The following is a 13,741-nucleotide window of genomic DNA, read 5'->3' on the forward strand; positions in this document are numbered from 1 at the left end:
CCCTCAAGATCTTCAAGACATCATGGATGCAGAGTTTCCCATTAATTCCTTTGATGCTGCAGAGTTGGATATGATAAAGAAAAAGGCTGCCTTAGTCAAACTAAAGAAAGATAAAGCAAGGGAAATGAGCCAAATGAGGAGATAGAAGAACATGGAGCTTTATGACTATTATTTTGATTCTGTCTTTGTATTTTGCTTTGTATTTTGATATGTAAAATTTGATGTGTAATGCCCAAGAGGCAGAATTCCTTTTATGTAATGAAATGACATGTTCTTAAAATGATTATCTTAGATATTTGATACATATGTAACTCTGTGCAGGTGTGTTTTGGTGCATCTGAGCTTGTTCGAATCTAGGGAGATTGTTGGGTCGGATTATTGATAAGGAAGATTGGAATCTTCTCAACCTCCTCAGAAAACGACTAAGTATGGACTTCGAGCAAGCTTAGACTATCGAGCATGGTTTTACTACTTCGAGCAAGGTCTTCATAACCATGTTTGGTTGATTCTTCTAAGTGTTAAAGCTTCGAGCAAGCTACACTTCAACGAGCAAGAGTGTTCTTCTATCAAGTATGGATTGCCAATTGAGTAAACAACTTGATCATTCAAGTTTTAACCAAGTGTTACGAGCACAGGATGTCCGAGCACATGGTGACGAGCATGGATGCAATAAGAAGATGTCACATGCTCGAAGCAAGGACTACGAGCATGATTCAATCTCCCGAGCAAGATTTACATCCGAGCATGCTAAAAATTGCTGAATAAGACAAGATTGAAGGCATCAAGAAGAATGAGCTTGCTTGATGGACTAGTTCGAGCAAAGCAAAGATTAGTCAAGAAGAATGTTATGCTAGAGGAGAATATTTTCTCTCTGAAAATATTCTAAGTAAAGTATGCTCGAAGACACTCATCGAGCATATCCTACACACTGAAGTGTGCTCGAGCAAGATGCACATCATGCTCGAAGACACAACACTTGTATTTTATTTTGTCAATCATTATGTAATAATTAGATATTCTAGAAGGAATGTCAGGGTTCTATAAATAGGGCCATAGGTTTCCATTTAGGGCACGGATTACGAGAAACATTCGAACGAATATTCATTCTGTCTCCTCGTACAGCCGCCGCCTTTTACGAAACCCTAGGCATTCCTTTCACTGTTTCATTGAATGATGTATTAAATAGAGTGAATCTTTGTCTTTGAACCTGTCTTTACTAATTATCATTTATTGTTTCGTTTGTTATCATCTCACGCCTTCACCCCCATCCGTTGGATATCCTGATTCCGCCAGGATATTCAATAGGCCTTTGGGTTATTGAGTCTGTGTGTTCTTGTCAGCCTTATTAAGGGTTACACCAGACTCCCGGTCCTGACATCCTACATCGAGCATGAACAAACACGTTGTTATCATGATCTAGGTCGGGCTCAGAAGCTTTAACATGCTTTCTCAAAGTCAAACCAATCTAGCATACCCACAGTTATATTTATTTATATATATACAATTTCAGGAGGTTAGCAGAGGTTGTACAATGTGAATCAACAATTGTACCATTGTTTCTTGGGTTATGATTCGACGGTCTCCCAACATACTATGACTTCACATCAGCTTCTTTATGCCACCGCTTAATTTCTCTTCGCCATTTTCCACCCATTTGCCCTCACTCTTCAACTGTAAAACCCCTTTGCCGAAGAAGAAATTGATTATAACACCCTTTTGTCCCGATGTAAAAGGACGATAAGTCTTGCTGCCGGATTATGTGATGGCTATTTCTGAGTGTCTATGTCTGTTGGTAGAGAGAGAAACTGAGAATTGAGGAGGCGTTGATCCGCTGCTGCTACTGCTGGCAGCTTCACAGTCATTTATGGTGGCGGAAGAAGTAAGACGTGTAATTCCTTATATCTCTCTTCTTTGTTGTTGTTTCACTCAATAATGATGAACTATTGACATATGAGAGGGGTTTGGTGGTCTCCATGTGTTTCAGAAGTTAAACCCTAACATTTTGGGGTGACTGCGTTACTGTTTCCGACAAGTTTAGACCGTTTATGGCGGTGGCGGTGTGGCTATGTTGTGAACTTGAATGAATATCATTATCAATCAACTGTTACATATATTTTAGGTTTGTGCTATTCAATTGGTTTGCTAAATCAAAACAGAATGATGCAAATGAGGGATTTAATGGGAAGTCAAATTTTGGGCTCTAAATAGAGACGGGTTTGCCTTTTGAGCTTACCTTTAAACTTAGAAGGCTCTCATGATAAGCTTCAAGATATCCAACTGATCGGAGCAAAAGTATGATTTTCTACATGTGGGCGGGGCAATCTGAATGGTTATGTTAATGGAACAATTGTTTCCTTCACACTGCAACCGTTTTATTTACAGCCATGATAGATTTCTCATTTTTTGTTCTGTAACTTTATGAAATCTGAATGCTTTTAACATTTCCTATAATCTAACTTAAATTTTGTTGTATGTGGTTAATCCATGATGCATTGCATAAAATGTTAGATGAGACTTGAGAGGATACGTTTTCCTGTAGATTTGAAAAGGCTCAACTTAGTGGTTGGGTCATGCAAGCAGTTACATTTCTTTTTTACTTGCCTTACATATCTCCGTGGTGCTTGCTAGCTCGATAACTTGCAGCTTGGCTTATTGTAATGTGATTCATTTCAGAGGCTTGAAGAATCACAACAGATACGCCGTAAACGCATCTATTATCTATGAAACAACTTTTGGTTAACATATGCATCTTCTTCAAAGTCTTATGCCCCTCCCCCCCCCCCCGGGGTTCAAAATACTAGTATATATACAATTTTGAACTTTCTGATACATGATGAGTTATACATAATGCTGACGGAGTTGTACAATGCATAATGGGTTGTACATAGTTTTGATGGGGTTGTATAACGTGCAACTGTACCGACTTAGTGTACATGCTAACACTTGATTTCTTTTTCAAGCACGTGCTATTCTATTTCCAAGATTATTTAGTCACACTACACCTCCCTCTCAACATCTAGAAATTAAGAGAAAGAGGGAAGATTGGTCCACCCATGTTTGGTTACGCGAGTTCAAACAGTGGTTGCTGGGGTTTTGACTACCTAAACAAGCAACATCCGATGATGGTTAGGTTAGTGTGTTTAGACAACTGAATGATTTAAGGTCGTGCGGTGGTGGTTGGAAGAAAGAGTAAAGAAGGGACAAATGAACGTTGCAGAAGGTAGTGTTTGTTCACCGAATCTTACCCGGTGGTGATTAACACGTTAAATCGAAAATGATCTAGAAACTAACTATATGGTGACGAGGAAGTCAGGTGGGTTGAACATGATTTGGAAGGCTGAATTACATAGCATGGGATCGAATTTGAATTATTATTCTGTAAATTTAAAATACTATAAGTTAAAATATCTTATTTCATTGGTGTTTTTACCTTTATTTCTTAACATTAAAAACAAAATGATTTAACTCATTCATTTACGTCCTATTAACATCTAAAATAATTAAATCAAGTGTCAAAATCTCTACTTTTGACGACAACCAAAAAATACTCGAAACATGCATACAACATTTAAACAATTAATTTGTGTTTACAATTTTTTAAACAAATCATAATTATGTAATCTTTTGTGTAGTAGTCGGATTTTGGTTATACCGAGTGACGGCTTCATAGCGATGCCAGTTCCGTACTTGATATGTGAGTTTTTTGTGTGTTTATTGAACGAGTTAGTTTTCTTAACGGTTTGACACACCTCCGCATGCAATGTGAGTTTTTGTGTGTTGATTAATAAGTTAGTTCTTAACAGTTTGAACCCCCCCCCCCCCCTCGGGACTGCGGGGTGGATACTTGTTTTACAACAAATGTAATGAGCTTTCAACGTAACACCACAAACCGCACACACAATGTCGGCCACATCAATATCTCTAATCAACAAAACCGTCTTCGCAGGAATACGATCTAATAATATAACCTTCAAATGAAACCATTGACTTTAGACGGTAACTCTGCTAAAAAGCGTTCACTCCTAAACATCACAAGCAATGTTTTTTATAAAAATAATAGAAGCGAATTGTACACATTACAAACTATGTGTCTCAAATTGTTCAAAACCAAACAAACACGCACGTTTCGTTTTTTTCATTCTAGCTCGTTGCTTTACCCGTGACTCTATGAGCAATCCACCCGAGCCCATCATAAAGGCCATCACCAGTCAACGCAGAACACGGTTGAATGTGCCAATCATGGTTTTTAATACTATGAAGCGAAAGCGCGTCGGTTATTTCAGCAGCAGTCATTGCATCCTTAAGATCCTGTTTGTTTGCAAATACCAGAATAACTGCACTCTGAAGATCCTCATTTGGAAGAAGCCTAAATAGTTCTTCTTTCATGATAGAGATCCTGTCTCGGTCTGTGCTGTCTATAACCACTATCACTGCGTGGGTCCCACGGTAATATGTTGCCCATGATGTCCTAAGCCTGTCTTGCCCACCGAGATCCCACACCTGTTACAAGTCTCAATATATATGTTATGTTTTTTAGGTAGTTTACAAACAGAAACCAAATTTAACATGACAACTAAATAGGCTTATATAGATATATATTACACAATTAATTTATTTTTGGTAATCATTTTAGTTCTATTATATGTTTAAGTAGCTATACAATTTATTGATATGTTGAAAGATGAAAACACTTAGCGAATTATAATGATTAGATTTAATCTATATAGTTACAGTATTTAAGATAAATATAGTAAAGATAACAGACTAAATATATAAGGAGATAACGTGGGTGGCGGGAATCGAACTTAAAATCAAATATGATATTAACGGAACATAAAGTTCAAACTTGCATCATTAAAGAAAGCAAAATAAGGTGGTTTAATTAGTTAAGAACTTATGAATGCGGTTGTTTATTTAGTAGGGATGTAAATGAGCCTAGCTGCTCCAGAGCCACTCGAAATTGGCTTGCTAAACCCTCGAATCGAGTAGAGCTTAAACGAGGCCAAACCTAAAAATAAGTTTGCTTAAATAAAGAGCCCGGGCCGGAGCTTCAGTTATCAAGCTCGAGTTGACTCGCGAGCCAAAAATTATAATTAAAATATATATATAACAGTAATTTATATAATAATTATTGCTATACATATTTATAATAAAAATAACTAAATATCATATATCATATATAAAAATTATAATTAAAATACATATAAAAAATAATTAAAACTTTATATAAACTAATAAATAAATGATAAATGACCGAGCTCAAGCTTGAAAAACTACTAATCAGCCGAGCTTTAGAAATAGAGCTTGAAACGAGTCAAATCTTGAACTAGTCGGGCTCGGGCTAGATTCACTCATAGAAATCAGCTAATACTTCTTATATTTGAAAACGACTAAAACTGTCAGAGTTTTTGTAAAAGTTAGTATATTTTTAGTAAAAGATTAAAAAATTATATGATTAGTCATACTCCAATTATTGTAGAAAAAATACAGACCTTTTAAGGTTTTAAAAAAGTAGAAACCTTTTTTTGATGATAAAAAGAGAAACCAGTGCCCAACCCATCATGCAGATAATGGTCACCACATCAGGCCTCCACAATGATATCACTCCCATGGCACACCACCCAGATACATCTCCCCATTAGAAGTGCTTTAAAAAAGGATGATTGACCTATGAATTCATCAGCAGGCCTGAGGATTTTGTTCTTGAACCTAGAATACTAGGATGACTCCATTTTAAGGTTTCTAGTTTTGGTCTGGTGAGTTTTGCTTTATATTCAACGCATAAAAAAACATTTGTCAACACGCGCTTTGAATACGTTCCACAAACATTGAAAGGTATTCCCAAAATACAAAGAGAGCTACATTGTGTCACAAGAAGATAAGCATGATCCATTAATCAAAGAATCTATATGAACTAAAATAACAAGTTCTTGGCTTAAAAGATGCGCCTGCGCGAGGCGATTAGAAAAACACATCAACGACTTGAGGCGCCACCTCATGTACTTCTGGGTCAAAACTTGACAAAATATAGGTCTTTAGGAGGCTGGTATGTAAAAAGTAAAAAACAACCAAATGAATGAAGAAATTATGGAAGGTTTACTTGATACGTAAAGCATATTAGAGAGATGCATCTTCTAGACCTGTATTTGTAAATAAAGCTTATTTGGTTGTACATAGAGCACCGCCTCGCATACAAGATGCCTGATAAAGTTAAGATGAAACAAGGTCTACAAAAGGTGTTTATTGTTCTATACTTTTGTATCAGTCTAGAAATGTAGAGTCAAAGATGTTACTCATTTATCATCAGTGGCGGAACTTGAACAGCTACATTTAGGGAGCAAAAATTTTAAACTAGTCATAAGTTCATACATATAAAGCAACCAAATTTTTTTCATCAAATAAAGACCATAAATCCTAAAAAAATAACATGTTCTTGCATATAAATGAATGAGCTTTTAAATAGGAGGGGTAAAAGATATAAAACATAGCATAATTACAAAGACATGGGCCATATATCCTACTTCTGAACCGAAAACCTGAGGGGGCCACAACCCCTCCCCGCCCCAAATAAGGTCCGCCCATGTTTATCATCTAACCTAGCACCCATGCAAAAAAGAGCTAAAGCAGCCCACTTAAACCGCAATCAACTATTAACATAAGAACATTACAGAAAGCAAATTGATTGAGAAACTTAAAGCTAAACTCAAGCTATGCAGTTAATGTGGAAAAATATCGTCGGTTATCGCGGTGGGATATCGGTAATATTAATATCATGCAGAATTTATATATATTATAGTAATTTAACACTAACAATTCAGTATACTCTCCTACCATTAACAAATAAACCTTTTGAAACTTGAAAAACACTAACCATTGTAGCAAGTAGGAACCGATTATTAAGGCTTAAACCACTAGCATCAAACACTAAAAACTGATAATTAATATCGGGAAAATCGGTGATTAAAACCCTAGAATGAACAGTCATCTAATAAAGCCAGAATAGAAATAGGGTTTGAAAGAAAGAATAAGAATAGTACCTCAAAGCGTATGTTTTTGTAAACAAGCTCTTCGACGTTACTGCCAACAGTAGGATGAGTGGTAACAACTTCGCCGAGATGCAGCTTATAGAGCGTGGTGGTTTTGCCAGCATTATCGAGTCCCACAACCACGATCTTGTACTCCTTTGCCGGAAACATCATGAACCAGAACTTGGTCATCAGAGCACCCATATTCACCCTAACCCTACACCAAACACCAAATTTATATAAATAGATAGATCTCAATATCATGATATAATATGAGATCAATCGTTAACCTTTTAGATCGATTGACTCTGTCACTGGGTGTGATTCAGGTCGGAAGAACGATGATGATCAATTGAATTGAACGATCTGATTGTGAAAGTTAGGAGGAATTCACAGTTTTTTTAACCATGGAAGAAGATTAACGCGTGATTCAATCTGACCATTTTTTTTTCTTCTTTCTCCAACTTATCACAAACAAAATGAAAACCCGGAAAATATGTAAAAAGTAATCTAATATATATTATTCGTTTATAATATTTATATATTTTTTAAATTTTAATTTTATTTAGTGTAAAAATGTTAATATTTTACGTAGGGTTTGATATTCACAAATAAATGGTATATTATAACCTAGTTTAAAAGCTAATTGGGTTTGGTGAGACCCATGACCCTCTTATTTTTTTTCTATAAAATTGTTTCTTAATTATAAATAATATCTTTTTTTTAAATCGAATATTATTTGTTAGTATATTTCTATTTTAAAGAATTTTCATATCAAATATTAAGGTGAGATTAATTTTCAATTTAATGAGATGTTATCATCCGTTTAAGGGTTATCTGGGTTTGGTGAGACTCATACCTATGAACTCGGGTCAAATACATGAGAAGGCTTCATTTAAAAATAAAGAAATCTGGTGGCTTGAGAGGAAGTGTGAGCAACAGAGAACTTTTAAAGGTTTCGTTTATATATATATTTAAGATTAATATTAATATGTCAAGAATTTTGTCACACCCCAACCTAAGGCGGAAATGTCAGGGTGCGAACCGTGGTTCACAGCTCACAAAATACTATCATATGATATAAAATATGACAATATCTATCTATTTATTTATTTCAAATTTCAATAAAGTACACAAAGTTTAACAAATTACCAAAACAAAATAAAATATAACTATTCTTTATTTTATTGTCTAAGGTCTTTCTATGTGTTCTTCACCTTAGCTTCAAATCAATTGTAACCTGCATATGCGTAGAAAATAAACAGAGATTTGTCAACAACACATATTGAGTGAGATGATCATCAGTTTTAACACTAATAATAATATGTATTAAATGATAAATAATAACTTCACAAACAAAATAATGTGAGTAATAATCAATCAAACCGTGAGCAGTGTCAGTTGACCATGCCTCACGAACATGGGTTATGGCTACTATGACTAGCATATAAATTTGATTGTCGGTTGACCATGCCTCACGAACACGGGCTATGGCTACTAGGATGGCATATGATCATACTATAATGTGATTATGATGGACCTCTCCGAATATGATAGAATGTAAGCATATAAGCAAGTAAAAAATAACATTTGATTGAATATAAACAATCATTCATTTGCTAGTTTTGTGTATATATGTAATATAAAAGGAAATATTAGTATGCATATGTCCCCAAAACGTTTAAAAACAATAAAATAAAAGCGGAATGATATCTCGCCTTGAAGATTAAGCGAATAAACCGAAAGATAGAATAAACGATCAAAGTTAACATGACAAGATTTCTGATCCAACTAGACCTGAGACTTATACAAAATAAGGGGGATGTATAGAACTCCGGTTATGAGATTTTCAGTAAATAAGCGAGCTGGGACTGACCAGAATCCAAACAGCGAGTCGGGAGTAGAGTTTTGTTCAGTAACTCAAAATCTCAAGATAAAACTAAAATTTTTATGGACCGAAAGCTAATTCCGATCAAAAGATATAGTAATTGAAAAACCATTAAACTTGACTTTTATGCCCTAAACGGGTCGGAAAGCAATTGACCGACAAAACCCCATCAATCAGTAAAATTGATTGAGGGCTTTTGTTCTACAGATAAAAACTTACAATTTTGAAGAAGACAACTTACCCCGGAGATGAATAGAAGAATGAGAAAATCATGGTCAAAGAAGCCTTGAACACCAAAGTCAACTATTCTTGAAAAAATTCGATTAAACTTGAAGAATATGATAATGGGGAAGAAAAATTTTGTGGGTTTGATGTTATGAAGGACAATAGTTTTAGGGTTTTAGGTTATGTTAGTTTAAATAATAAAGTCCATAAATTCGTTTATTTGGTAAACGAACTCGTTTAGGAAACAAAATAATCAATAAATGACAAAATCATGTCCAATATCTTAAAGATCTTGTCTTAAGCAGCAAGAAAACAACTTGGAATATTTTATAACATTAATTGACATAACTTGGAGCTTAATTTTCGTTAATTTAGTTGAAAATATGAAAGAATTGGCAAAATTAGTCTCTGGTGTTCCCGAAAATGCATATTTAGCCATTTTAAGCGATTTTAAGAGTTTCTAAGGACTATTTGGCATGACTGAAAGTTAAGAAATTATAAAATAAGTTAAACTAAGTTAAATACCAATAAATACAAGTTTTAAATAGTTCGAAAGACCTGAATTATATTCTCGAACCGGTTTAAACATAAGCAAATACAAATACGAAAAATCCAAAATGTTACAGATTTTGTGGGGAAATGGTAACGAGAAGACTTGGTGTTTCATGTAACTTAGGTTTAATTCCCGCCTCCACCATTTGTTTTTTTTTTATTTATTTCAGATAACGACCCTTATTATATTTTTATCATTTAGCAAATCTCGTTTAATACACATGTTCAAAAACTAGTTAATATTTATATTATCTTTCAACCAATAATCCCTAGTTAAAGTAGTTGAGGTGAGACACCAAAAATTTTCAATTTAAAAAGAGGTTTAGGTTTAATTCTCATATGTAACAAAAAAAAATATATACGGTTTCAGGTTGGGCAAAGGGGTTTTTAGTTATCTCCTAAAGGTGGTCTCTGGTACTTGAAGATTAGCATATGGGCCACTTGAAGATGTTGCATATATGTGGTATATCAAACTACGTGTATGTTGTACTAATGTCATACGTGTATATTGTTTTGGTCAAAAATTACCGAAGCAAATAAGTGATCAAACTTAGAGTGTGAGGTATTGTGTTCTTCAAGTAAACTGGTTGGTAACTGTGGTAAAAGTAAAGGTTGACACACGATATAGCAAGTAAAAACCTTAGATCCCGGTGATGATCCTCGGAAAAAAACCTCTTGAGTGGAAAATTATCCTATTTTCTTAGAAACCCTAGCCAAATGACCGTTGCAAGACTTGTTCTACTCTTCCATGTGGTTAATGACTAGACTTTCGAAATATTAGCAAGACTGAGTCCACTAGCCGTTCCAGGTTGTTATCAAGTGAGTAACCTGCAAGCATATCGATTTGTTTGAATAATACAAGGTTCAGGATTCCGAACCTGTTAAGGATCCCACTCATCAGGATATCACTCAAGATATTGGTCAAGATCCCAAGTAAGAAATTAACCCACAAAATTGTCCCCCAAAATAAGACAGCTGTAAACAACTTTACAACGATAATATTTTTCTTAATTCTTATCTTAATGTCGTCGGCCCAGCTAATATGAAAAGACTTGGATCAATTTCCCAAGTAAATTAACCACCACATCTTAAATGTAGGGATAAGTGCCTATAATTACTCTATTCAGCCTTATTTATCTCCACAACAAGTCAGAATTCAAGGTAATTCTCTCTCCTTTCTCTCTTAATTCTTCTAGGGTTTTCACTGTAATTATAATAGTAAAGAAGAGAACTAGATCGTCCGCATCGTCTGCTGAGGATTCCGTTGGAGAATTTCTTATCCAAGAGCTTCTTTCCTTTCCGAATCACGAAACCTGAGGTTTCACTGATTGTGATATCGCTCATCTTCAAGCCGAGGAGTTTTTTCCTAAAGAATCCGTATTTCGTCCCTTCGAGAAGCAAATGCGCTCGGACCTTATCTCCAAAACATGGGTTTGCTTTACATATTACCCATTTTCTGTTGGCCTGTCTTATCCTTTTCCATCCTCTATCTCTAAGTTTTTCAAAATCACCGGCTTGAGTTATGCTCAAATGATGCCGATGGCCTAGAGGATCTTGCTTATGCTTAACAACAATATCACCACCCATAATTTGGATTTTGATATCTTTGACCTAGCTGCCTTCTATCGCTTGAGAACCTATGGCTCCAGTCGATTCGTCTTTCAGATTATTCCCGGCCAAACTCACTTAATCCTAAAGACAACGAAAAATGATGGGAATGGAGCAGGAAGTTCTTCTTTGTCAGAAGGGACTTCATCCCGGATGGCAAAAATCTTCCTTTCTAGTGGGTTATCAAGGGTAGGATTTTTAATACAAAACAAAAGGGAAATTTTTTGAGGATATTGATAATTATCTTTTTATTGCGGCACCCAAATTTAAGGATCTTGCAGCTCGTACAGGAGAAGCTTGTAAGAGGACCCCCGTTATACTAAGAATTTTGGAGGCTGAGAGGGTCTTTCGCATCGAAATCAATGCATCTTCTTCGACCAGCCACGTCTCAGAAAGCATGTCTTTTGAGTATCTTGCTAGGGATCTTGAATTGTTGTTTTCATGTTTGTACTGATTCTGATTTCTTTGTTTGTAGCCAAGAAAGGTTTCATGTTGGAGGACCTCGAGAACATTATCAAGAAAAGAGAATCGGCCACCGTCGAAGTTTTGAAGCACCCGCTCCATCTTCCAAGAGTAAGCCTTCATCATCAAATAAGAGAAAAAGGATCGAACTCGTTGGGCATACCTTTGAAACTCTGACCTTCGACAATCTCCAGCCCATCATCCACCAGGTAGGGATTTCAACCATTTCCGATCTTATCCGGATTCATATTTCTAACCTATTTGTATCCTTGTAGGGTCTTGCGCAATTTATCAAGATTCACAGCGGCGTTGTCCAAGAGCTCGAAACACACAAAGAGAATGTGGAACATCTCAACAAGATTAATGAGGTTAAGTTTCTCTATATTAAGAACAAGGCCAAGGAGTTTGATCGGTTGAAAAGCCAGCCATGCTAAAGAGCTAAGTGACGTCAAGACCCATCTCCAATTGTATGCTGCTCACTCTATCTTTTTTGCCAGGATCATGATGATGGAAGAGGCCAAAAATCCCAACTTTAACAAGGCATCATGGGATCTCGATGGCTTGAAGTTCAGGGTGGTGGAGTTGAGGGCTGAGTTAGGCTTAAATCCTGAACATGATCCTACTGAGACAAGCAAGGCTGTTGAGGATAAGGGCGAAGATGCTGAGATCGAGACTGGTGGTGGAGAAAGGGTAGTGCAGGCTGGGATCGCTGCAGGATTCACGGAGGGACAATGAAGGATATTAAAGACAAGGCCCGGGCCCTCCTTGTCTAATGGTTTTTTGTTTATTCAATATGGTTGTAAAACAATTTATTTTTATGTCATGTGGTGATGTTTAAGACAATTTAGTTTTATGCTTTTTAGAACAATAGATGATCAAGGTGGAGAGATCCTGAGTTTCAGGACGAAGCCTTTGATCATCAATTGAAAACTTTTGATATTCATGATGGAGGGATCCTAGGTTCTAGGACGAAGTCAGGAATATCTCTTTTGTTTAATATGATGACAACTTTTGGCTTTACTTATGTCTATTTTATTTTATGTCAAAAATTTATTGATAAAAATCTTCATTGAATTATACTTAACTGAAATAGGTAAAAACTTCAATTTGAAAACCATTTTTGTAACGCCCGTAAATTTCGTTAATCGGCTAGATCGTTTATAAATGTTTGTTTAAAAGCCGGGGTTTCATCTTTCTAATTTAGAGCGTTGTAATACATTTTAAAAGTCCGTTTATCCATCCTTTTGCTCAAAACATCGCCTCTTATAACTTAAAAGTGATTAGTTTAGTAAGTAGCACCCGCTAATTTTGGTTTAACGACATGCACGTTGTAGAGTTTGTATACTAATCAGGATCGATCTGGCATTCTTCAGGGACCTCCTGTCCTTTCTTGTAAGTCATATTAAATAAATTTCGGTCCAAAATATTACGTTTTACAAGTTTGAGGGCCTAGGTGTAACATTTTAATATAATAAACCCTAACCTTGTCTCCCTCCCTCCTATGTATGATCGCAGCAAGATAGAGCAGCCCTACCATCGTTTTTCTTCATTGTTCCAGCCATTCCATGGTTCGAAACTCTAATTAGAGGTTAGTATTACATCAAGGATGATCTTTTTCACCATTAAAAACCTTTTATTGAACCCTAGAAATGTCATAAACAAGCTAGGGTTTGAGTTTTGTTGTTAACAGTTACTGACAGATTCGTACTCGTTTATTGTTTGGTCTGTAAATCAATGAAAATTGATTGTTGTTGATCTATTCTTGTTTCCATGATGTTCTAATTTGAGTCTAGTTTCCAAAAAGGTATAATTTGTAATTTTTGGACGAGATTTGAATGGTTTTTATGATTTTATAAAAACGTGTGTCAAAGCTGATGCGGGGAGTCGAATTCTGGTCTGTCTTCCCGACATCATAACTCTTTTTTTGACAAGTCTAAATTGGTTGGTTCCACTTCTGGAACTTCATATTTTGAGTTATGAT

At 35.6% G+C, this 13,741-nt stretch overlaps 1 protein-coding gene across 1 annotated transcript; it reads right to left on the reverse strand.

Annotated features, from left to right (window-relative positions):
* Window positions 1–4,010: 4,010 nt before the first annotated feature.
* Window positions 4,011–7,239, reverse strand: LOC143612678 (uncharacterized). Its single transcript, XM_077086604.1, has 2 exons — window positions 7,038–7,239; window positions 4,011–4,500 (listed from the first exon to the last, which is right to left on the reverse strand). The coding sequence occupies exons 1-2, from the start codon at window positions 7,227–7,229 to the stop codon at window positions 4,141–4,143; spliced, it is 552 nt and encodes a 183-aa protein (XP_076942719.1). The 5' UTR covers window positions 7,230–7,239; the 3' UTR covers window positions 4,011–4,140.
* Window positions 7,240–13,741: the final 6,502 nt, after the last annotated feature.

Source organism: Bidens hawaiensis, unplaced genomic scaffold (assembly GCF_021521415.1).
Source record: "Bidens hawaiensis isolate Kalapana, Puna unplaced genomic scaffold, B.hawaiensis_p1.1 tig00035194_1, whole genome shotgun sequence".
Classification (NCBI taxonomy): domain Eukaryota; kingdom Viridiplantae; phylum Streptophyta; class Magnoliopsida; order Asterales; family Asteraceae; genus Bidens; species Bidens hawaiensis.

Bases quoted from the DNA above. Each gene is read 5' to 3' on its own strand.
- LOC143612678 (XM_077086604.1), bottom strand. From the start codon at position 7,229: ATGGGTGCTCTGATGACCAAGTTCTGGTTCATGATGTTTCCGGCAAAG. The intron at 4,501-7,037 runs GTACTATTCTTA...GACTTGTAACAG, and splicing joins ACAAAAACATACGCTTTGAG to GTGTGGGATCTCGGTGGGCA.